The following is a 22,106-nucleotide window of genomic DNA, read 5'->3' on the forward strand; positions in this document are numbered from 1 at the left end:
TTTTTTTCACTGTGGTTTTGAGTGCCGAATAGGGATTTGCTAGATTAAGAGAAAGTGAGTTGTCATTAGCAAAGAGATCAGCTTGAGCAAGAGAATGCGTGTAGCGACCAGCAAGCAGTTTAAAGGCTGTGCCTAAAGACTATTAGAGGGTGGAGGTGACTTGCAGTGGGGAGACTGCTTGTGAAAGTCACTCGATTTGCATGTCAATCAACGTGGACTTTCCTCTGGCGACTGGAGAGCAAGGGATTACAAGGTAAATGGTATTTTAGAAGATGACACGGTTCTGAAGCGGGGTGGGGGGTGGGGGGGGGGGGGTGAGAGTGGGGGGGTGGGGGGTGGAGGGGGTGGGGGGTTGGCTGAAAGAGTCAAGATGCTGGAGGCTGTGTCTTCTGCAGAGCATGCGCGGAGTTGGGGCTGGGAACTGGTGATGAGGTTAGATGCAGAGCAATGAAGAAGCAGGATGCCTGCAGGCAAGCAGGTCTGAGTCACGGGCTCTCAGGCTTGTAGGCTCTTCTGTCAGTCCCTTCTCAGTCTCCATGCCTTCTATTCTGATGAAGACTGTAAAAGGGCATAACTGTTGCTGAGCTTGGCGTTGCATAGCCGTAAACCGAGTTCTAGGGAGGTGGAGGCAGAAAGATCACAAGTTCAAGATCATCCTCAGGTATATAAGGAGGCCAGCCTGAGGAACATGAAACATTATCTCAAAAAACAAGTGAACAAACAAGTAAATACAATGATACGATTCTTTAAGGACAGTCATCACAGTCTATACCATCACTATTATTTATTTTGTTACATTTATTATCATTTTTATCTCCTTTTAATTTTATATGTTATTTTTGTTTTCATTTTTAAAAATGAGATTTGTGTCTGTACTCGAGTGTGCAAGCTCACTCATGTGCGTACATGAACTGTGTAACACGTATGTGGAGGCCAGAAGATAACCTCCCTCCCTCCCTCCCTCCCTCCCTCCCTCCCTCCCTCCCTCCCTCCCTCCCTCCCTCCCTCCCTCCCTCCCTCCCTCCCTCCCTCCCTCCCTTCCTTTCTCCCTCCCTCCCTATGTCCTTCCTTCCATTCCTCCCTTCCTTCCTCCCTTCCTCCTTCCTTTTCTCTCTTTCTCCCCTCTCTCTCTTTCTTTTTTTCTCCTTTTGGGTTTTCAAGACAAAGTTTCTCTGTATACAGAGAACTTGCTCTGTAGATCAGGCTGGCTTCAGCCTCACAGATCTGCCTGCCTCTGCCTCCCAAGCACTGGGATTAATAGCATGCCACTGCTCAGTCAGAAGATAACTTTTATGAGTGAGTTTTCACCTTCTATTTTGTTAAGGCATGGTCTTGTTTCCATGGGGTTGAGTACTCCAAGTCAGCTGTCCTGTGGACTTGTCACTGCCTCTGTTCTCCAACCATCTCTCCTTGGCGTGCTGGGATCATAGATGCACATCTCGGTGTCCAGCTTTTCATGGGGCTTCTGGAGACTGAAGTCAGATCTTCAAGGCTGGCGTGGCAATCACAAGCATATCCAGCTGATGACTTATTCCCTGGCACCTTTCTTTCCTTTTCCCCCACCCCTCAACCTACTGAAAGCAAGTTTCAAACATCAGGTTACCTTGATGTTAATGATCCAGGAGTGCCAGGCATGGTGGCACATTCCTGTAACCATAGTTAGTCCTCAAAAGTTGGAAGCAGGAGGATCTAGAAATTTATGGCCAACTTGGGCTCCATTTGAGTTTGAGTCCTGCTTGGGTTATGTGAGATCTTGTATCAAAACAACAAACAAATAACAAAACAAAAACAAAAGAATGCTACCATGTAAATCCCAAGACAAAGGAAATCTTATCTCCAATTTCCACATATTTATCAAAGTTGTAAAATTCAATATCATGCATATTCCCTGTTGTCCACATTCAGGTTTCTTTATTTCTCCAGAAATATGTGTATGAGCATGTTCACCAATTCTATCTTTCTATCATCTATCTATCTATCTATCTATCTATCTATCTATCTATCTATCTATCTACCTATCTTCTAAAGAGACAAGATTTCTCTATTTAGTCTTGGCTGTTATAGAGCTTGCTTGAGTTCATAGAGCATCTCCTACTTCTGTCTTCCAAGAGCAGAGATCAAAGGGGTATGTCACCATGCCTAACTCAAACCCATTGAAGAATCAGTCATTTGCTTATCAAGTCCTTTAGTCCCTTTAAATCTGAAGAAGTGTCCCATATTGTTGAATAGCTCTGTCATTTTATAGTGTTTATAGTATCTGGTTTGGCTGTTTGCTAGAAAATCCCATTAGTTTCGATTTTTCTTGCTGTTTATATCATGGTGAGATTTTTGTAAATAGATTTTTTTTTTAAAATTTTGGAAATCTTCCTGTATGTCCCATTGACATTCCCAAGGAACTAGAATGTCAGATTCTTTCCTTATTGGTATAGGTCACAAGAAGTTTGATCACGCGGTCAAAGTGGTATATTCCAGATTGCCCCATTGTCAAGATGTCATTTCCTTTTGTGGTTATGAAGTCATCTGTGGGATGATGGTATTTTAAACACTTCTGTAGTGCTGCCTAAGAACCTTCTACCCTACGCTTTTAGCCATCCTTGAGTGACCTCACCATGACTGATGGTCTGCTTATTTATTTTGTTAGTTGAGACAGGGTCTCACATAATTCAGGTTGGCCTCAAACTCACTATGAAGGTAAGGATGATTTTGAACTTTTGATCCTTCTATGTCTACCTCCAAAATGAAGCCTGGTTGATCATGTTTTTAAAGTTAAACAAAATGCTCGCAAATGTCTAAGTTTCCAAGTTCTCTTTTTTGGGAGATAGGATTCTGAGGCAGGGTTTCTCTTCATAGCCCTGGTTGTACTGGAACTTGCTCTGTAGATGAGGCTGACTCTGGACTCATAGAGTCTCACTTGCCCTTGCCTCTACCTCTAAAGTGCTGGAGCTAAGTGCTACCATTGTCCAACAAATTTCCAAATTTTTATTAAGAACTGTATAAAACAATCTCATGAGAGTCATATTTATAAACTAAGTAATTGTTGGCACCTAAACAATGATTACTCCTTTAAACCAGGCCTGCAATTTTTTCTTTTTCTTTTATTGAAAATAGATTTTTTTCATACAATATATTCTGGTTATGGTTTCCTTTCCCCCACCTCCTTCTAGTTTCTCCTGGCAGCTCCTCTGCCAATCCAGATCCACTCCCTTTCTCTTTGTTAGAAAACAAAAGAGCATCTGAAATACAGTAAGATAAATCAGAAACAAAGAAATCAGAATAGGACAAAAGAACCAAACAGAAACAGAGCCAAAGGAGAAGCACAAGACACACATACAGATACAGTGGGACACGTTCATACACATAAAAGTCCCATAAAAACACAAAATGAGAAGCCATAATATACCTGTAAGGAACCTGTAAGGTTAAAAAAGGAAAGAAGGAAGAAGGAAGGAAGGAGGGAAGGAGAGAAGAAAAGGAAAAATTCCCGAGACAGCATCCTGAGATGAAGAGCCAACAAGGGGCCATGGGTTTTGTTTCCTGGTGGCCGTTTACTGCTGGGCAGGGACCTGTATTTAAGAGTAGTTTGTTTCACCCTAAGACTCCCTTAAAGAAAACTATTTTTTTTATTTGTCCATGGTTATCAATTGGGGATAGCTTTGGGATAAGGATGAGGGCTTGTGCACACTTCTCTCAGCTCTAGGACCCCATTTGGTTCAGACCCTGTGCGGGCCCTGTGCCTGCTGCTGCCTCAGTCTCTGGGAGTTCATATATGTTGTCATGTTGTGTTTAGAAGGCCTTGATTTCTTGCTGACTTCCGTCTCCCCTGGCTCTTACATATGTTCTGCCGCTTCTTCCACCGAATTCTTTGAGTCCTGAGGGGAGGGATTTGATGGAGACATCTCATTTAGGGCTGAGTCTTCCGGGGTTTCTTACTTTCTGTACATCGTCTGGGTGGTCTCTGTGTTTGTTCCCATCTGCTGCAGGAGGAAGCTTTTCTGATGATGGCTGAGCAAGGCGCTGTTCTGCTTCCCTGGCCCGTGTCCGGGCCTATGATTTCAGTTTGCCTGTTTCTCCATGGCCTTGTTTGCTGCTGGGCAGAATCATTTATGGACTATTTCTCTCTCCTTTGAAAATAAAGCTTACAGTAGACCATTGCTTGGTTTTGAAATTTAAAAAAAAAGTATTCATTTTTTATTGTAAGTCTCAAAGAAGGACTCTGTGTCTGATAGGCAATGTCTCTACCACCAAGCATACCCCTACCCACTCAGGAAACCATTGTTTTGGACTTAATTCCATCACTAGGCTCCAACAGGTTGGGATGAAAACCCAATGGACTGGGTTCCTTGCTCTTAGCTTGTTGAGCAGTGGTGAGGTCCCCACTGGGAGAAAGCGAGACAACGGAAAGCAGTGGCTGCATCTGGAACCCGCAGCTCTTCACACTCAGGTTGATTGCTCTCCTGCTCAATCCTGAGTAGGGCTCTTGCTGGAGAAGGCACCATCATCCCTACTGACAAAGATCTAAGAAGCTTTCCTCTTAGCTAGGCACATTCAGCCTTCAGTGTGAGGCACCATGGCTTACTGACTTGCATGACAATTTCCCTCTGCTCTTTCTCCAAAAAGAAAAAAACAAAAACTTTAACCTACTCATCTGAACTTCTAAGGACTCAGGATTAAAGTTAAAGAGGGGCAGTCAAATTTCTCATACAGACTTGCTTCGCTTCGGTTATAACAATGATTGATGTTCCTTTGCTTAATCCTTCCAAAGAAAAGGTAACCAAATGCTAGTAGAGAAGCCGGTTTCCTACTGTTCGGTCTCCTTGTCCCCCATGTGTTACAAAGCCAGTAACTTTCACATGACCAACTTGCCTCTCTGTTTTGCTTTAGAGATAAAGTAGCCTAGGTTGGTCTTTAACTTGTGCTAAGGCTGGCCCTGAGCTCCCAATCCTCCTGGCGCCTTCTCTCAGGGCTGTAATCGGTCTTCTACCACTAAACCGCAGTTTTAATTTGTGCTTTTTGTTTGTTGGTCTTTGAAGAAAGGGTCTCTTGTGGGGTCTATCCACCAACTAAATACTTGTAACTAGAAATGACCCTCCACCTCACGATTGCTAGGATTGTAGGCATGTGCCACCATGTCCAATTTCAGTGTGGTTTTCTGGTTGCTTGGTGTGTTTCTATTTCTTTTAGTGTTTTTTTTTTTTTTTTGAAACAGTTTCTCTGCATCTTTTCTTTTTAGCCTTTTATGTGCAGAAAACAACCACTTTTTTTTTTTTAAATTTAGCACACTAACAATAAACTATTAGCACACATGAGGATTCAGTGGCTGGTATGATGACGGTGTCTGTCATCTCCACTTACGGGGGCTGTGCAGGAAGAATTTAAGTTTGAGGCCAGGCTGGGCTTCATAGAAGGATCTTAGTGCAAAAAAGACAATAAGTAGGGGCTGGAGAATCGACTCTGTTATGAACACTCTAAAAAAGTTAACAAAAATCTAATTAAAAGCTTAAAACAACACGACAGCAGACCAGGGTTCTAACTGAATACATTACATGGATATAGTTATTTCTTTGATATAGTACAATGTGGGTTGTAATGGTTACAACACTGTGAGCATTTATGTTTGCTTGACTCAAAAAAAGTTGTTGGCTGAATATAAGGGAACGGCTCATACAGATGAGAAGAGTCGCTTGTCAAGAGGTACTGGAGGAGGAGTACGTTCAACCAGCCAAACAATGGGAACCTCCAAGGAGGAATGGAGGGTTGTGGAGTTCGGTTGACCTAAGGTAGGTGGGGTTAGGTGTGGAGAAGGAAGTCATCTTGGGAGAAACCTGGGAATGAAGGCAAGGAGGTGATGGCCAAGGATCTGTCAGGGCAAGATCAGCTGGGAGGGGTTAGGATTAGACGTCAAGCAGCGAGTGTAAGGGGTAAGAAATGACATCAAAAGGCCATGCGACCAGGCAAGCCATGGTAACAGGCTTGGAGCAGAGGAGTCGCAGCTTCAGAACGGGACAAGCACGAAATAGAATTGGGAGGGTTTGTTCCGGGCTCAGACAGAGCAAGTGTTGGAAGGTTATTCTGCAGGCATTTCACTGGGTTGTCTGGAGTTGGGATTAACTTGCTCCGAGGATCCAAACATTCCAGGGAAATAGCGGCCGCCTGCAGTAATTTGAAAGCCGGCCTTTAGACTGTAACTTGAAACTGCGTTTTGGTAGTTTGAGACTGTCCGCAGCTGGCTGAGGAGGCAGACCCTAGAAAAACAAAAGCCAGTAGCAGCCGCATACTCCAGCCAGGGTCCGGATAGACTGTGGAGACCCTGAATGATCAGACCCAGGTTAATTAAGAAGGGCTCGCATCAGATTTACGGAGTGCTGATTCTGACTCCTCAGGACCCGGAAGGAACTCCAGAGACAGCCAGTCTGCCAAGCAAATCGTGCGCCACACTTAGAACAGGTTGATTGGCGTTCGAGAAAGTGCACTTCTCAGAATAGAGAAGCCCTGCTTCAGTAGCTGCCTCTGGATAAGACAAAGCAGCCATGGCTAAACTCAGCTGTGGCGGATAGCTGTCCGTATTCCCTCCAAGAGTTCGCAGAGGGAAGTAGTGGTGTGCCGATGTGAAGCATAACTTTAATCCTCGGCTATAATATCATACATCTATCAAGATACTATATTCTTCCCCAGCTAGCGTTAAATTGTACCCGTTAGAGGAAATTTTGTGCAGTTAACCACCAACAAAGAACATTCCCCTGGTATCAAAAGAAGATTCCTTCCAGGGCGTGTGTGAGGGTGTGTGTGTGTGTATACATTCCTCATTTCCCCTTCCTTCAGGATTTCACTGTTCTTGACCGGTAAATTGTTATGTTTTAAAGTCGGCGATGTGAAAGGCACACAAAATCATTTAGTAAATTATCTGGGCTCATCTTAAGGCTTCAAACATTCTGGCTGGACCTCAGTAAGTTCACCCAGCTGTCACTCAGGACCTGTTTCTAAACGGTCAAGCGTGCACATGATAAGTAAGAGAATACAGTTCCCCGGAGCCTCAGATACTAGAGGAGCCGGAGAGGCAAACAGAAGGCCTGGAGGCTCGGGTGGCAGCTTGGTAGCTGATCTCTTGGCTTAGTTTCTGGTCTGTAAAGTGAAAGCTCTTTCTGGGCAGTTTCTGCAGTGTTTAATGAAATCACAACCAAACAGTTCACAGCATGTTGTTTGGCATTCAGTGAAAGCAAGACGCCCTTATTTAGATATTATTTATTAAAGAGCTCTTCAGTTTTAATTTTATCTATGGTCTATCTATCTATCTATCTATCTACCTACCTACCTACCTATCTATTATCTATCTATCTATCTATCTATCTATCTACCTATCTATCATCTATTATATACCTACCAATCAACCATCTATTTCTTTATCTATCTATCTACCTGTCTGTCTGTCTGTCTGTCTGTCTATCTGTCTATTGTGTATCTGTGTGTGGAGGTCAGAGGATGACTTGTAAAAGTCAGTTCTCTCCTTCTACCATCTGAGTCCTGGGGATCAAACCCGGGTCCTCAGCTGGGCTGAAGGGCCCTTAACACAGAACCATCTCACCGGCCCCAAGACACCCTTGCTAGAGGTAACTTACTCATATTCTAGGGCCAAACTACAGGAGCATAGGGCTCTGTGGGCTGGTACTTTTAATGTCTAGTTTTCTTTTGGAGCATTAACCTAACTGCACTAATTACAAAATACGTGACAGAAGCCACTCGAATGAAGAGGGGTTTACTTTGACTTAGCTTTTGTCCATCATGGTGGGGAAGGCACAGCATAGTTTGTGGCAGTAGGAACACATGGTAGAGGCTCACCACTTCTGGATGGACTGGGAGACAGGGCTGGGCTGTGGCCTGCCTTCAATGATCTACATCCATTTGTTAGGTCCTGTATCCCAAAGATGCTCCAGTCTCCAGAAACAGTGGGACCAGCTGGGGACCAAGTGGTCCAACACGGGAGTACAAAGGGCACATTTCTGCTTCAGCCCATAACAGTAACTACTGGTGTCTTAGCACACACAGAATAAATTCCTCTGTCTTCTGTGCAGTTAGCAAAACTACACATTTAGTAAGTATCCTTTTTTTTCCTTTTGATAAACTTAGCTATTTTAATGAGGAAAATTTATAATTTATATAAGGGAGTTTACCTTCAGGGATATAAAAGGCATTTCTTTTGCCTACCAGGAATAGAGTCTCTTCAGCACTTGCTTGTTCTGGTATAGGGACATTGACCAGCAGTGTTTATTTAAAATACCTGGCAGATTTCCTTGAACTTCTCATCTTGAATAGACACAGGAGACATAACACACAAATGGTTTGTTTTGAAACTCTGGCTGTCTACATCCTTAAAATACAGGTTCTGAATATGAAAATTCCCTGGTTCTTTTATTTATTTATTTTTATGAGACAAATTCTTATTATGGAGCCCTGGTTCTCCTGGAACACACAGAGATCTTCCTGCCACTGTCTGCTGAATCCTGAGGTTCAACTTGTGCCCTAACTAAATGTGTGGGCTACTATGGCTTCTATTGCTTTCTCGAGACAGGGTCTCTTGTAGCCCAGGTTGGACAGGAACTGGCTGAGGCTGACCTTGAATTCTTGGTCCCCTGCTTTCAGCTCTGGAATGCTAGGATTTTAGGCAGGCCTGTGTGCTACCACTCTGGTTTTGATTTTTGTGTTTTTGGTCCTGGAATCCTATCCAGAGTTTCCTGCATGCTAGTCTAGCATTGGATCAACCACTGCTGACAGCCGTAAGCAGAAATTTCCTCATTCTTTCTGAAGGTCTTGTTTTTAAATATTCCTTCTACAATTTTCCATATGATCATCATTTTCTCAGATTTTCACCCAAAGAGTGACCCAAAGTGTGTCTAATAATCACACTATTTCCATGAGGCGTCCCTATGAATATGATGTTCGTTGAGTCATTCCTGTGCCACCAGAAGCCAGGAAACACTGGAGAATAGGCAGCTCATTAAAGAATCCCCAAAGTTCTGTTTCTGTAACCTCGAATCATAGGTAGGAAATACTTGGTGAGCTCAAAATGACCAAGTCCCTCCTTTGCAGGACATTGTGTGCTTCACAAAATGGGAAGTTAGGCAGAGCTTCAGAGACAATGTGAGAGCTGAGCCAAAATTTCTTATTTTGGCCTCACATTGGCCATGGCCTGAAGGCAAGACTAAGTGATGGAGGGAACAGAGCCCCATTAAAAGCTGATGGTGAGAGGAGAGTATCTTTAGCATGCGAGAGTCTAGAAAATCTAAAGCCAACAAGCATGCAGAAGAAGCATTACCATCCAAGACGCCTATTTCACCATTCCCTGGGTCTTGTTAGTTAGGTGGGACAACTCTTAAGTAGACGACTTAACCTCATCAATGTATGAAGGATCTTCTCAGTGTTTAGGAAAGGTTAGGTAATTTGAGAATTTAATAAAAATAATTAGAACAAAGATTTCAGTGGGTCAGTAAGGTTGTTTAAAATCCTTCCTAAACATACAGCAATAGAAATAAATGAAATATAGGGGGCTGGGGAAAATGGCTCTGTGGCTGGAAGTACTTGCTTTGCAAGGACGAAGTCCTGAGCTTGAACCCCAACACCCTCATTAAAGAAAAACTGCACATGACTGCTCATGCCTGTAGCATCCTCAGAGCTGGCCCTCCAGCCAGCCTACCCAGAAGGCAAAATTTCTTATTTTGGTAAGAGACCTTGTCTCAGACAAGATCTCCTGAGTAAACTGAAGAGCATGGGGGACCTTGGGAGAGGGCTGAAGGGGAAGGGAGAGGCAGGGAAGGGAAGGGAGCAGAGAAAAATGTGGAGCTCAATAAAAATCAATAATATAGATATAGATATAGATAAGACCTCGTCTCAAAGGTGAAGCAGGAGAGCAAAAGAAGAAAAGTGAGTCCTACTCTGGCTTCCACACGTGTGCACATAGGCACACAGACACACTTAGACACATGCACAATACACGTAAAACATACTACACACACAAATAGTAAAATAAAGAAAACATTGGTCTAGGGTGCGAGGCAAGCGCTCAGTGATAGAGCACTTGCCTAGAAATGAGAAGTCTTGGACAGGTTCTCATCAGCACACAAATAAAGTTCAAATAAACTAATCAACCTGCCAATCAAATACAAATATAATTCATAAAATGAATAAAGACTCTCAGCCACTGTGACACATCTGTATTGTTCTAAAAATGAATTAGTCACTAACAATTTCTTTGGTCCCAGTGACAGTGAAGCAAAATGCAAGATCTATTTGATCTATTTTTTTAAAAGTAAATTTTCAGACTCTTTTCCAAATATTAAATTACTTTGTTTAACAAACTAATATTTCTCAAGTAGAGCCTAGAAAAGAGAAAATAATTTTTGGCTGCATCAAAGGCAGATTTTTAAGTTCAAATTCATTGTTTCAGGGAGGTAGCTTTGGGTTTGCTCAGTGAACCAGTATGAAATAAATGCTTATGGAATGATCAGAGCTTACATTCTGGTGAGGATTAAATAAGTAGACATTAAGAAATACATTTAACATTACTCAGTGTGAGTGTGTGAGTGTGTGTGTGTGTGTGTGTGTGTGTGTGTGTGGGAGAAATACAAACACACCACTGCATGATTGTGAAGGTCAGGGGACAGCTAGAGGGAGCTGGGTCTCTCCTTCTACTATGTGTGTCCCAGGGATCAAACTCATGTTCTCAGCCTTGGCAACAGGAGCCTTTACCCATTGAGCCACCTCCCAGACCTGCAGTGGACGTATCAGTGAGACAAAGAGCTTAGATACCTAAGAAAGTGTGAGTAACTGAAGCAAGACTGAGAATCTGTCCCTTTGGTTTATGTTCCTCTTTCCTGGACCCTAGTCAATGGAAATTTATTGACTAGATAAATCTGCTTCTAAAACTGTAGGTAAAAGCAGGGGGAAAAAGAGAAAATGTAAAGATTAATATGTCATTAATCTGGTTTTAAGGGCAAAAGGAAATGGATACTTGGCTGAAGATTAAGAAGAAATCAGTGGAGAAATTTTCAGCAGTTACAGATTTAGCCAGAAGTCCTGGCTGGATGACGGCTGTAAACAACTTGTACTTTTAAGTCCTCCAAATTCTGTCATACTCATTAATCATATTTTACAATTAAAGCAGTGCCAAACCCATGCCCTTGGACGGTCTCAGGCTTCCCCATCCCCTTCTCTCCTTCCTCCTAATGATTTACATTTTACCTTTGTCTTCTCTGAGGTCTTCTGCCTAGCAGTTCAGTTTGGCCAACTGCTCAAGTGAATGGAAGCAAGCTACTCTACCACAGTTAAACGATTGCACGACGAAAGAATTCTTATCAAATGCTTCAGGCTGCGTTAAGATTGCCAGAAGTTTCATCAATGCTGCAATTTTCCAGGCCAGCCAGAGCTATACAGTAAGACCTTATCCCTAAAAACAATTCAAAACCCCCAAACAAACAAAGGATCACTTCCAAGCAGAGTGAACGCATCCCGAATGTTTGATGGAAACCACGGCAATTGTTTCCCCACCTTCTTCTTTTTCCTACTTCTTCCAGTTCCCTTTGCCCTCACACTCTGGCCCACCACTTGGTGTACTTTCTTTCAATAACTTTCAGCTTCACCGCCAGCCAGAAAAGTTGAAAGTGTTTTTAGCTCCTCTAAGTGGTAGGACGATCCCTTTAGGACCCTCTGTACGTACCTCTGGCCAAGTTTCAGGTCCAAAGTTCATATACTTTCCCTAGATGGGCATTAGATTGGGATTAAAGAATGTTTAAGAAACAAACAAAAAAAAACTGCAGAAAAAAATGTAATTACCGAAGATTTTGAGAGAAATTTGACCACCGAATGAAGTACTTTTTGAAATAAGAAACACTCACTTGGGCAATGGAAACTTGCACTGGAATTTAATAGAAGATGAAAAAATTAGGAAGGAAAAATGTAAGGTTTGTTTTTATTTACATGTGGGTGCAAGTGGGTATGTGTATGTGAGTGCAGGTCATTGGCTCCTCTGTAGAGCTGGTGTTACAGGCACGTTGCCCTTCCTTCCTTCCTTCCTTCCTTCCTTCCTTCCTTCCTTCCTTCCTTCCTTTCTTCCTTCCTTTCTTTTTCTCTTGAGACAAGGTCTCACTGTATAACCATAATTAGCTTGGAACTCACTCTGTAGGTCAGACTGCCTTCAAACTCACAGAGACCTGTTTGTCTCTACCTCCTGAGTACTGAGATGAAAGGCATGCAACACCACTCTTGGCTAAATCTTTTTTAAGGCAGAGATTCACGTAGTCCAGGCGAGTGAGCTAGAAAGCCTTGCTAGGTAGCCTAAGACACAGTTGAAGCCCTGATCCTCCCACGTCTGTGTTCCAAGTGCTGCAATCACAGGCGTGTGCCATCATGCCCAGCTCAAAATGTGAAGTCTTCCTTAGGTAGTTGATTATATAGTACAAAAATAGATGATAGGTGTGGATACACTTTGTGAAGACATTTCATCTCTCTGGAGGCCTGAAGCTCTTTTCAAAGTCAGAGGTTCTATAAGAAGAAGCGACAAGGCAAGCACTGCCTTGTGCACAAAGCAGGACAGTTCAATTTACAAGATACACGAGGACAAAGTTATGTCATGATTTGTAATTTTTTTCCTGCTCTGACAGGGTCTAGATATATTATCCAAGCTGGCCTCGAGCACTTGGCACTCTCACTTCAACTTCTAGAGTTGTGCAGATATGCCCGAGCAAGCTTGGCACTGAGGTACAGCTTTTCACAAAAAGCAGCTTTTTGAGGACATACTTGGCTAGGGATTATTAATATGCACATTATCAATTGTATCAGATTGTAAAAAATAAATATCCTGTACATTCTAGCGTATGCCTTCAATCCTAGCAAGACAGAGGGAGGTTCCCTGTGAGTGTGAGACCAGCCTGGCCTACGTAGTGAGTTTTAGGCCAACCAAGTACTACTACATAGTGAGACCCTTAAAAAAAAAATAAATAAACTGGGCGGTGGTGGCGTATGCCTTTAAGCTCAGCACTCGGGAGGCATAGGCAGGTGGATCTCAATGAATTCAAGACCAACTTGGTTTACAAAGTGAGTTCCAAGACAGTCAGGACTGTTACAGAGAGAAACCCTGTCTCGAAAAACAAAACAACAGAAAATCAAAATAAAATAAACAAAAATAAAGGAGTGATATAGAACATTTAAAAATAAAATGATCATTACTAACCATTAAGTCAATTCTTGATGTGTGGTACTTACAAATTGAAGCCAAACTCATTCCAAACAAAGACTTTAAGACATACTTTGACAGTAGGTGGAAACATTAATGTGTTCATTTTGACTTGGACATTTCATGAAGTTTCCAGAAAGTGTTCCTCATCCTTTGCGTGTGATATTTACAGTGTTTCATAGGATTCTTCTTTAGGAGGTAACAATTCTCAGTGATGGAATCTGGAAGACTCTCAAGCTCTTGTGCTGGAGACTGGAGACTGTTGTCTGAGGTCCTGCCCAGCTGTGGCCGCCTGTGGGCCTGTGTGGCGGGAGGCAGGCACTGTGCACTTCCAACCTCTCAGAGGTGTGTGCTCCAGCTTTGGGAGGGACTGAGTGAGTCTTGCGGTGGGGATAGGAGTGAGGAGGAGGGGAGGGAGGGGCATTGTTTTCTACGAAGCATAAAAAGATGTGGCTGAGTGGAAAACCTATTCTAAGTCGGACACGTTTCCTCTGTCAACTGTCTATTTAAATCCCCTGGTTTGGACAAGCGGAAGAGTCACAGCTTATCTAGCAGCTGAGGTCTGAGGACAGGATGTCATTCTAACTGATGCTGCATTTGTTGACATTTCAGACAAACTCGGGACTTTTTATGTAAATAGAATTGTCACCGTATTTTAACTTCGTTGATAAAGTTATGGCTAGGGCGGAGGCGCTGTCCATGTGGTTCAAACTGAGGCTGTGTGCCCAGATGTTTGTCTTTTAAACTTTCATGGTGATCTTGTTTTGGAGAAGTAAGACAGACTTTTCGAGGACGGAGAATGAGGGATATACAAAGCACAGGAGGTGGGGACAGAGCTGTGGCCTAGAACAGTTTAAAAACAACCATATTTAAAAAAAACAATGTGTGGGAGGGCCAAGCATGCTTACCAGAAAAGCCGGTATTTGTTGGACTTTTTTAGACATGTTCTCCTGTAGCCTAGGTTGACTTCAAACTCATCACCTAGCTAAGAATAGCCTAGCATTTCTGACCCCCTGCCTCTGCCTCCCAAGAAGGATTATAAGCCTCAATAGCCACTCCTAGGTTTACACAGTAGGGCTCAAACCCAGGGCCAATGGAGCTATACCTCCGACCTTGTTTGTTTGGTTTTGGTTTCGGTTGTTTGTTTTTGAGACCAGGTCAGTGTGTACCCCAGGCTGGACTCAAACTCACCTACGATTTAGCCTCTCAAGAACTAGAATTGCATGCACCATTACACCCAGCTTGAGAGGGAGGGAGGGAGGGAGGAGAAGGAAAGAAGGAAGGGGGGAGGGGGGGAGGGAGAGAGGGAAGGAGAGAAGAAAGGAGGGAGGGAGAAAGAAGGGTGGGAGGTGGAGGCTTGAGAAGAAGAGAAAAACTGTCCTGTACACGCCCACAGTTTTGCTAGCCCATCTTCATTTTACTTCCCTTGAATCAGCATGTCTGCTTTTCCGCAACCATCAGATTTTTATGAAGGCCGATGGGACAAAACACCGAACCTCTCATTTTTTTCTTTTGAGAATTCTGCTTTCAGAAACAACTGAGAGCCTTTGCTTACCAAACGCAGAGCCTTAGGGTTGGCCTAAGCCCACACCATGATTCAGAGTGTGGTGACAGAGGACAGAGAAGTGACGTCAGTGTGGACTAAGGAGACAAGAGCAGTGAGTCCGTGTAGGTTTCAGTCAATCATCCTGTGAGGTCAGGTGGGATAGCTCCAGTGTCTGCTTTCCGTACCCATCCTACCTCTTCCTGTCTAAAGAGAATGAGTAATTTACTAGGCCTGGGGATGGAGTTCTGTGGTAGGGCTCTAGCCTCATGTGTGAGACCATGGGTTTGGTTCTACACCAAAGCCACCGCCACCACTCCACCCCCACACAAAGGCCTTCTGATTCCACTTCTGGGAACACATCTGGAGTTCCCAACAGGAAGCTACAAAAGTTTACAGAAATAAGTAACTACACTCACTTATACACTATATCCTAGAAACCTTGTCAGTGAAATATGTTTGGAAGCAAAGCCCTATATTAGAATTAAGGCATGCTTGGCTCTTAGATATAGAATGAGCCAAAAGGACTTTTGTTAGCTTGCTTTTAATTTTTTCCTTAAATATACTGTATTATTAGAAAGTTTAAAAATAAACAAGATACTACACACCAGAATTAGTCAGATTCAAAGACTATACAACTCAGTGAACTTTTGTTTTTAATCAAGACTGGGTTTCTCTGTGTAGCTCTGGTCATTCTGGAATTCACTTTGTACTCTAGGCTGGCCTCAAACTTAGATATCTGCTGGGATTAAAGGTGCGTCCCACCACCTCCAGGCTTTCAGTGAACCTCTATATTTTTATAATTTTTTAAAAAAAATGCTGCAAAATCCCCTGCGGCAGTAGGCAGCAGAAATGCTGTAAGTCCCAAATGGTGGTAGGGGGCCATGTGGCAGCAGACAACAGGCCCTGGGAGCAGCCAGTCCCAGGCAGAGACAGCTGCTGGTCCCTGAGCAGTAGCTGGTCCCAGGCAGGGAGACACATGGTGGGCGGGTAGGAGACAGAGACAGGGATAGACAGACATGCAGAGTGAGGTTGAATATTTATTCAGGGGGTTATGGAGTGTGAAGGGTGAATGGGGGTGGTGAGAGACAGAGAGAGAGAGAGAGAGAGACAGAGACAGAGACAGAGAGAGGAGAAGAGGTAGAGAAGGGGAGAAGCGGAGAAGTGGGGAGAGAGGCAGAAGCGAAGCTGCCTCTCTGAGAGGAAGATGGAAAAGAGAGCGAGCTCAGGCTGAAGATCAGCCTGCCTCAGAGGATGGGGGAGGGAGTAGGCGTGGCTTGTCTCTTAAAGAAACAGAACAACCATTACACATATGGCAAGAGTAGGCACTTGGGGGCTGAAGAGATGGCTCAGTGGTTAAGAGCATTGCCTGCTCTTCCAGAGGTCCTGAGTTCAATTCCCAGCAACCACATGGTGGCTCACAACCATCTGTAATGAGGTCTGGTGCCCTCTTCTGGCCTACAGACATACACACAGGCAGAATATTGCATACATAATAAATAAATAAATAAATAAATAAATAAATAAATAAATAAATAAATAGTAGGCACTTGGAATGAAAGCCCTGGAGCTTGATCTAAGGAGGCCCAGGTTGTCCTCTGCCACACGGAGGATGACCTGGATCTTCTGCTCCTCCTTCTGTCTTCCACTAGCTGGAGTTTCAGATGTGTACCACCAAACACACATTCCTACAGTGCTGGGATTGAACCCATAGCTCTGTGCTTGTTAGACAAGCAGTCTATTGACTGAGTCAAGTCTCTACCCCACCCCCACTCCACCCTGCCCTCTTAATTTCAGTTGTGGATTAAACCTAGGGTCTTGTACTTGTTAGGGAAGTAAGTCCTTTACCATGGAGTTAAATCTTCAACCTCTTCAAGAAACTTTTTTTGCTTTGTTTAATTTTTGTTTTCTGAGACATGGCTTCTCTGTAGCTTTGCAGCCTGTCCCGGAACTAGCTCTTATAGACCAGACTGGCCTTGAACTCACAGAGGTTCACCTGCCACTGCCTCCTGAGTGCTGGGATTAAAGGTGTGCAGCACCAATGCCTGGCCAAACCCTTTTAAAAAAATATATTAGGTTTTGGTTTGTTTCTGAGGGAGGGTGTCTGGCTTAATCAGTATTCTGTTGCTGTGAAGAGACACCATGACCATGACAACTCTTATGAAGGAAAGGCTTGCTTACAGTTTTGGAGGTTTAGTTAGTCAATGTGAAGGGAGTGAAGAAAGAACAGACATACAGACAAGGACACACATACAGGAAAGCTGGGATCAGGGGGATATCTGCTACCTCTGGTGGAGGGTGCCTACTGTTGCCAGCAAACTGGAGAACATTAAATATAGCACTGGGGGAGGGGCTTGCTAGGCTCAGTAGGAGGTCTCTGTGGAAGAGCAGTTCTCAGACTGTAAATATCCAAGATGAGGAGGAAGCAGCGGTTGCTGGTCTTCATACACCCTGGTCACTCATCCATACTCACTCATACTTGGACCCCAAGGAGAATATTGTCGCCCTCCTGAGCTATGGAGAAACAGATTTGCCAATTTTTTATAACACTGAGGCCTTGGGGTCCTTATTATGTCTGTGCCCATGTCAGCAATATACATCCGCTCACTCAAGATTTCCTCCATTCCCCACAGGGTCTCATAGCCTAAGCTGGCTTTAGCTGTAGCTGAGAAGAGCCTAGAACCCTTGATTGTCCTTTCTCAGTCTTTCAGATGTTGGGATTATGGCCCCACATCCCCCCACACACATTCATTGCAGTGGTATGGATTTATAGCTCTGTGGTAAACAGATAGCAAATTTTTGACAGTTCCTACAGGCTATGTCTGAATTCCTTCCTTTTTAAGATGTCTCCTTCCCAATGCATTTGCTGTTTTGTAGGGCAGGCTTGGCACCTATCCTTGTTTTGTCAGTTTGTTGATTTCCTATCCCTTCTGGTTAGATGGTCTAAGATGACATGGGCTATGAATACATGGAAGGGAAACTCCAGATGTCCAGGCAAGGAAGCAAATCGTGAAGAGATGAGAGTTTGGCCACTTGATAAGCTGATGCTGAAACTTTAGGTTGGACTCACTCAGTATTAGGGCTTGAGGAAAGGGCAACTGTCTATGCTAGCCAGGAGGGCGTGATCTAGGTGGGAGACAGGGTTCTTTCTAAAATTGTGCTTAACTAACGTCAGAGCATAACAAAACATTCGAAGAAGATTGTTGTCTCCTGGTAAATCTCTTTATTATTTTATTTTTTGGGGTCAAACCCTGGCTTCCTAGTCCAGGCTGCCCTTGAAATCATAATCTATGTAAATCTTTTGAAATGATGTTCATTCTCTCAGTGAATTTGAACATAAAGTCCACATAAATCCTCACAGAAAATCAGGCACTGAAGCCCACAAAATGTCCTCATAGGCTAGTCATATGTCAGAACCACAGAGGTGGCTCAGTTGCTTCAGGAGGAGATGCAAGGAGGCATTGACTCACAAGATCAGCATTCCCTGCCTGGAGCTCTGCTCCCAGACTCCAGGAGGCCAAGACTTTGGAATGTCTTCTGCTCCTTTTCTTCGTTAGTCCTACTACAAACACCCATGCCCTGTGTCAGCTCGATGGTCTCCCTAACGCCTTGGATAGACGGAACATACTGTTAACAATCCAGCTGACCAAAGTGCTGAATGCAGATGTGCTCAGACTTCCACCCACAGCACGCTGAGTTCTTATTTATTTATTTTTTTAACTTCACATGACAAGGGCTAGGGATGGTACTCTTTCTTGACTCATCTTTTGAACGTTACCAAAGCTGAAAAACCAGATTATAACTTTATTTACCACAAATTCAAGCATGGCAAATAAAATGTGGGCAGGCAAGGACAGGAAAAAAAAAAAAAAACCGCAGATCCAGTTCTGGCTTGTGATGCCCTAGATTTCCCTTAAGTATATTAACTATTGCACCGTGAAAGTCAGCAGAATTGAAGAGATGCACCACAAAATTGCTGTGTTTCAGATCTCATCATGGCAAGACTGAGGCAATGGGGGAAAATGAAAATATATGTTAATCATTAATTTGATGGTAGATTTTGTTTCCTTGACTTTTGAACAAGTTGAGATTGTCTGAGTACAAGCTCTCTTATTTTCTTTATCATATGACTAGTTTGTTTTATTGATTCATCTTATACATTTAAAATATTGTATTTTCTTTATTCTTTCTAGGAATTATCTGGGAAGGGCATTGCATCTTTTTGTTGTGGTGATTGCTCCATTTCCAATATCTGGCACTTAATTTGTGAGGTTCAGTACAAGATTAAAATATGGGAACTGAACCGGGCATTGGTGATGCATGCCTTTAATCCCAGCACCAGGGAGGATCTCTGTCAGTTTGAGGCCAGCCTTGTCTATAAGAGCTAGTTCCAGGACAGGCTTCAAAGCTACCGAGAGACCCTGTCTCAAACAACAACAACAACAAAATGGGAACTGGATTAGTAACTTTTTTCATTGTGGTGACAAAATTCTTTACAAAGGTAACTTAAAGGAAGGACTTATTTGGTCACAGTTCAAAGTGAAACTGTCTGTCATGGTAAGAAGGCTTGGCAGGAAGAGCTTGAGGCAGCTGGTTCTATAAGAGAAAGGGATCCCCTTTTCTTCTTCAGTCTGGAACTTTAGCCCCAAGGGTTGTATCTCCTACATTTAGGGTAAGTTTTCTCATTTCAATTCATAAAGTCTAGAAACTCTACAATAGACACACCTGTAGGCTTGACTTCTGGCTGATTCTTGGTCTTTTTGAGTTGACGATTGATAGTAATCATCACAGGGACTCTTGCCCCCACATGGTTAGGTATTTTAAGACAATGGATGCTCACGAATGCAGTTTCAGGGCCCAATTGAAGACAAAGCTCTGTGCTACTCTACAGGTTGCAAGCTCATGAATTGTATGCTGTTGGTGTATAATAAGCACTCTGCTGTGGACTAATATTTCCATACACCGAAAATGTGTTACTCTCATTGTTAATAAAAAGCTGATTGGTCCATAGCTAGGCAGAATTTTGGGGACAGAGAAACTGCTGGGAGGAAGAAGGGAAGAGTAAAGGAAGTCTGAGGAGACGCCATGAGAAGCAGATGAACAGTATGGGAGGTACGTACATGAGGTAAATAAGCCTTGGAATAGTGTGCAGATTAATATAAATAGACTAATTTAAGTTATAAGAGCTAGCTAAGGGCTGGAGAGATGGCTCAGAGGTTAAGAGCACTGGCTGCTCTTCCAGAGGTCACGAGTTCAGTTCCCAGCAACCACATGGTGCTCACAACCATCTGTAATGAGATCTTGCATCCTCTTCTGGCCTGAAGGCATACATGCAGGGAGAACACTGTGTACATAATAAATAAATAAATCTTTTTTTTTTTTTAAAGAGCTAGCTAAACACAACCTAAGCTATCTGCTGAGCATCTATAGTTAACATTTAGTCTCTGAGTGGCTATTTGGGAAGTGACTGGCAGAACAGAGCTGATTGTGGTCCTAACCAAAAAAAAACCATCTACAGCACTCAGAAATTGTCCATTTACTACTGACTTACTAGACATATATTTTCTAGGAATATATAATTTGTCCTGAAGACTAGCAAGTAAATATTCATGAATGATAGTCACTCTATACTATATCAAATTTTCCTTCTTTTAGTTCTGTATGCCCCTCCCCAACCCTGTCTTCCTTTATGTCCCAAAATCTACCTAATCTTAAGAAAATAAACTGAGTTGAGTGTTATCTTTCACTCTGGTTTTTTTTTTTGTTGTTGTTGTTTTGTTTTTCTTTTGTTTTGTTTTTTTTTTTTTCAAAACAAAGTTTCTCTGAAACTTTGGAGCCTGTCCTGGAACTAGCTCTTGTAGACCAGGCTAGCCTTGAACTCACAGATCCGCCTGTCTCTGCCTCCCTAGTGCTGGCATTAAAGGTGTGTGCCACCACCACCTGGCAGGTACACCTCTAGGAGTTTGAGGCCAGCCCAGTCTGCACAGTGAGTTCCTGACCATCTAAGGATGTTTGGTGAGACTCTGTCTCAGAAAACAAAACAAGACAAACATCTCCTCCCAGAATAACAAAAGAACCAAATCCAAAAATGGCTGAGTTATCTCTCCAGACCCAGCCTTTCCTTTTAGAACACCATCTTCCAATTGTTTTCGCTACATCAGTTGAAAGATGCAAATTAACATATGGAATATATAGATTTCTACATGATTTCATGCCTATATGTTTTATAATTAGTAATTATGATTGTGCATGCATTGTCTAGGCAATGTTGGAATAACAGAATATAAGCAACTGAAGTTATTATGCAAGTGGGATGCTTTCTATCTGGGAAGCCTCATGTCGCTGATACAGACCAGACTACTTCAGAGAAGAAGCGCTTAGGCTGAAATTTACTTAGCACCTCACAAATCAATGACAAACAAGATTCTCCCCCTCTGGCCCCTACAAAATATTTTCCCTCTACTGAAGCAGCCCACGTGACCCTTTCCAGCAATGAGCCGACACTGGAGCTGTAGCTAGAGCTTCCTTTGAAATCAGTGAGACTCTCTGCAGCAATGGGAAGAATTGCAGTGTGCGCACAGTAATGGATTTTTAAAAATAAAGTTCATTTTTAGTCCTTTACAGTTAAAATGCAAGTCATCTGATTCTAAACCATGAATGCTTGCCTGGAGTAAGTCCTATAGGGCTTCATTTTTGCATGAGTCAAGTTTTTGACTGCATGTTGGTCTAGTAACACTTTGGAGCAGTTCCAGACAATATTATCTCTGTACAGTTATCCATCCTTAAAGTGACTGATTTTGTTTTTTTTTTTTTAAGAAAAGATTAACAGGAAAGCTTTTTTTTATTAAAAACAATGGGGGTTGTGATGTCACTGGAGACATGGCTCAGCCGTTAAAAGCACTTGTCCTTATGGAAGACCCGGTTTCAATTTGCACCACCCATATGACAACTCAAAGTCATCTGTAACCCTAGTTTTGGGGGATTCAACACTCTGTTCTGGCGTCTGTGGGTACTAGGCACTCACACACATGATACATGGAAACCAAACATTCATACACAGAAAATAAAATTAAATTAACAGAAAAAATATTTTTCCAAAAGATCTGAAGCGTTGGTTGCTTGAAGAGAAGCAGACTTCACCCTTAGGAATGACGGAGTGGAACTCAATCCTTCATGTACAAAAACAATACTGCTTGACTATCAGCATCACATCCTTTTGAAACAGGGATTTTCTGTGGAGCACAAGCTGGCATTGGCCTGAACGTTGACCCTCCCTTGCTTCCACTTCCTAGATGTTGTTACCACGCCAAACTCAACAGTGGGTTCTGAATTTGGGTGTGGGAG

The 22,106-nt window shown here is 42.9% G+C and overlaps 1 protein-coding gene across 19 annotated transcripts in view; it reads left to right on the forward strand.

Moving 5' to 3' along the window:
• LOC126499088 (60S ribosomal protein L31-like) overlaps positions 1–22,106 on the forward strand; it is a 78,668-nt gene that overhangs the window by 5,495 nt on the left and 51,067 nt on the right. For 7 of the 19 annotated variants that reach the window (XR_007590974.1, XR_007590978.1, XR_007590973.1 and 4 more), the window contains exons 1-3: positions 8–253; positions 11,246–11,420; positions 13,415–13,564. The exons of 5 other annotated variants lie outside the window; for them this stretch is intronic. Coding sequence is in view for 3 of the 14 variants with exons in the window: in XM_050138132.1 (XP_049994089.1) it covers positions 201–253 (53 nt within the window). In the remaining 11 variants the exon portion in view is untranslated. Of the gene's footprint in view, positions 1–7; positions 254–11,245; positions 11,421–13,414; positions 13,565–19,852; positions 19,875–22,106 lie in introns of those variants that run through there. 7 more of the 19 variants (XR_007590982.1, XM_050138132.1, XR_007590980.1 and 4 more) reach the window with 6 other exon arrangements.

This window comes from Alexandromys fortis, unplaced genomic scaffold, assembly GCF_014885135.2.
Source record: "Alexandromys fortis isolate MF-2015 unplaced genomic scaffold, M_Fortis_MF-2015_v1.1 scaffold_14, whole genome shotgun sequence".
NCBI lineage: Eukaryota > Metazoa > Chordata > Mammalia > Rodentia > Cricetidae > Alexandromys > Alexandromys fortis.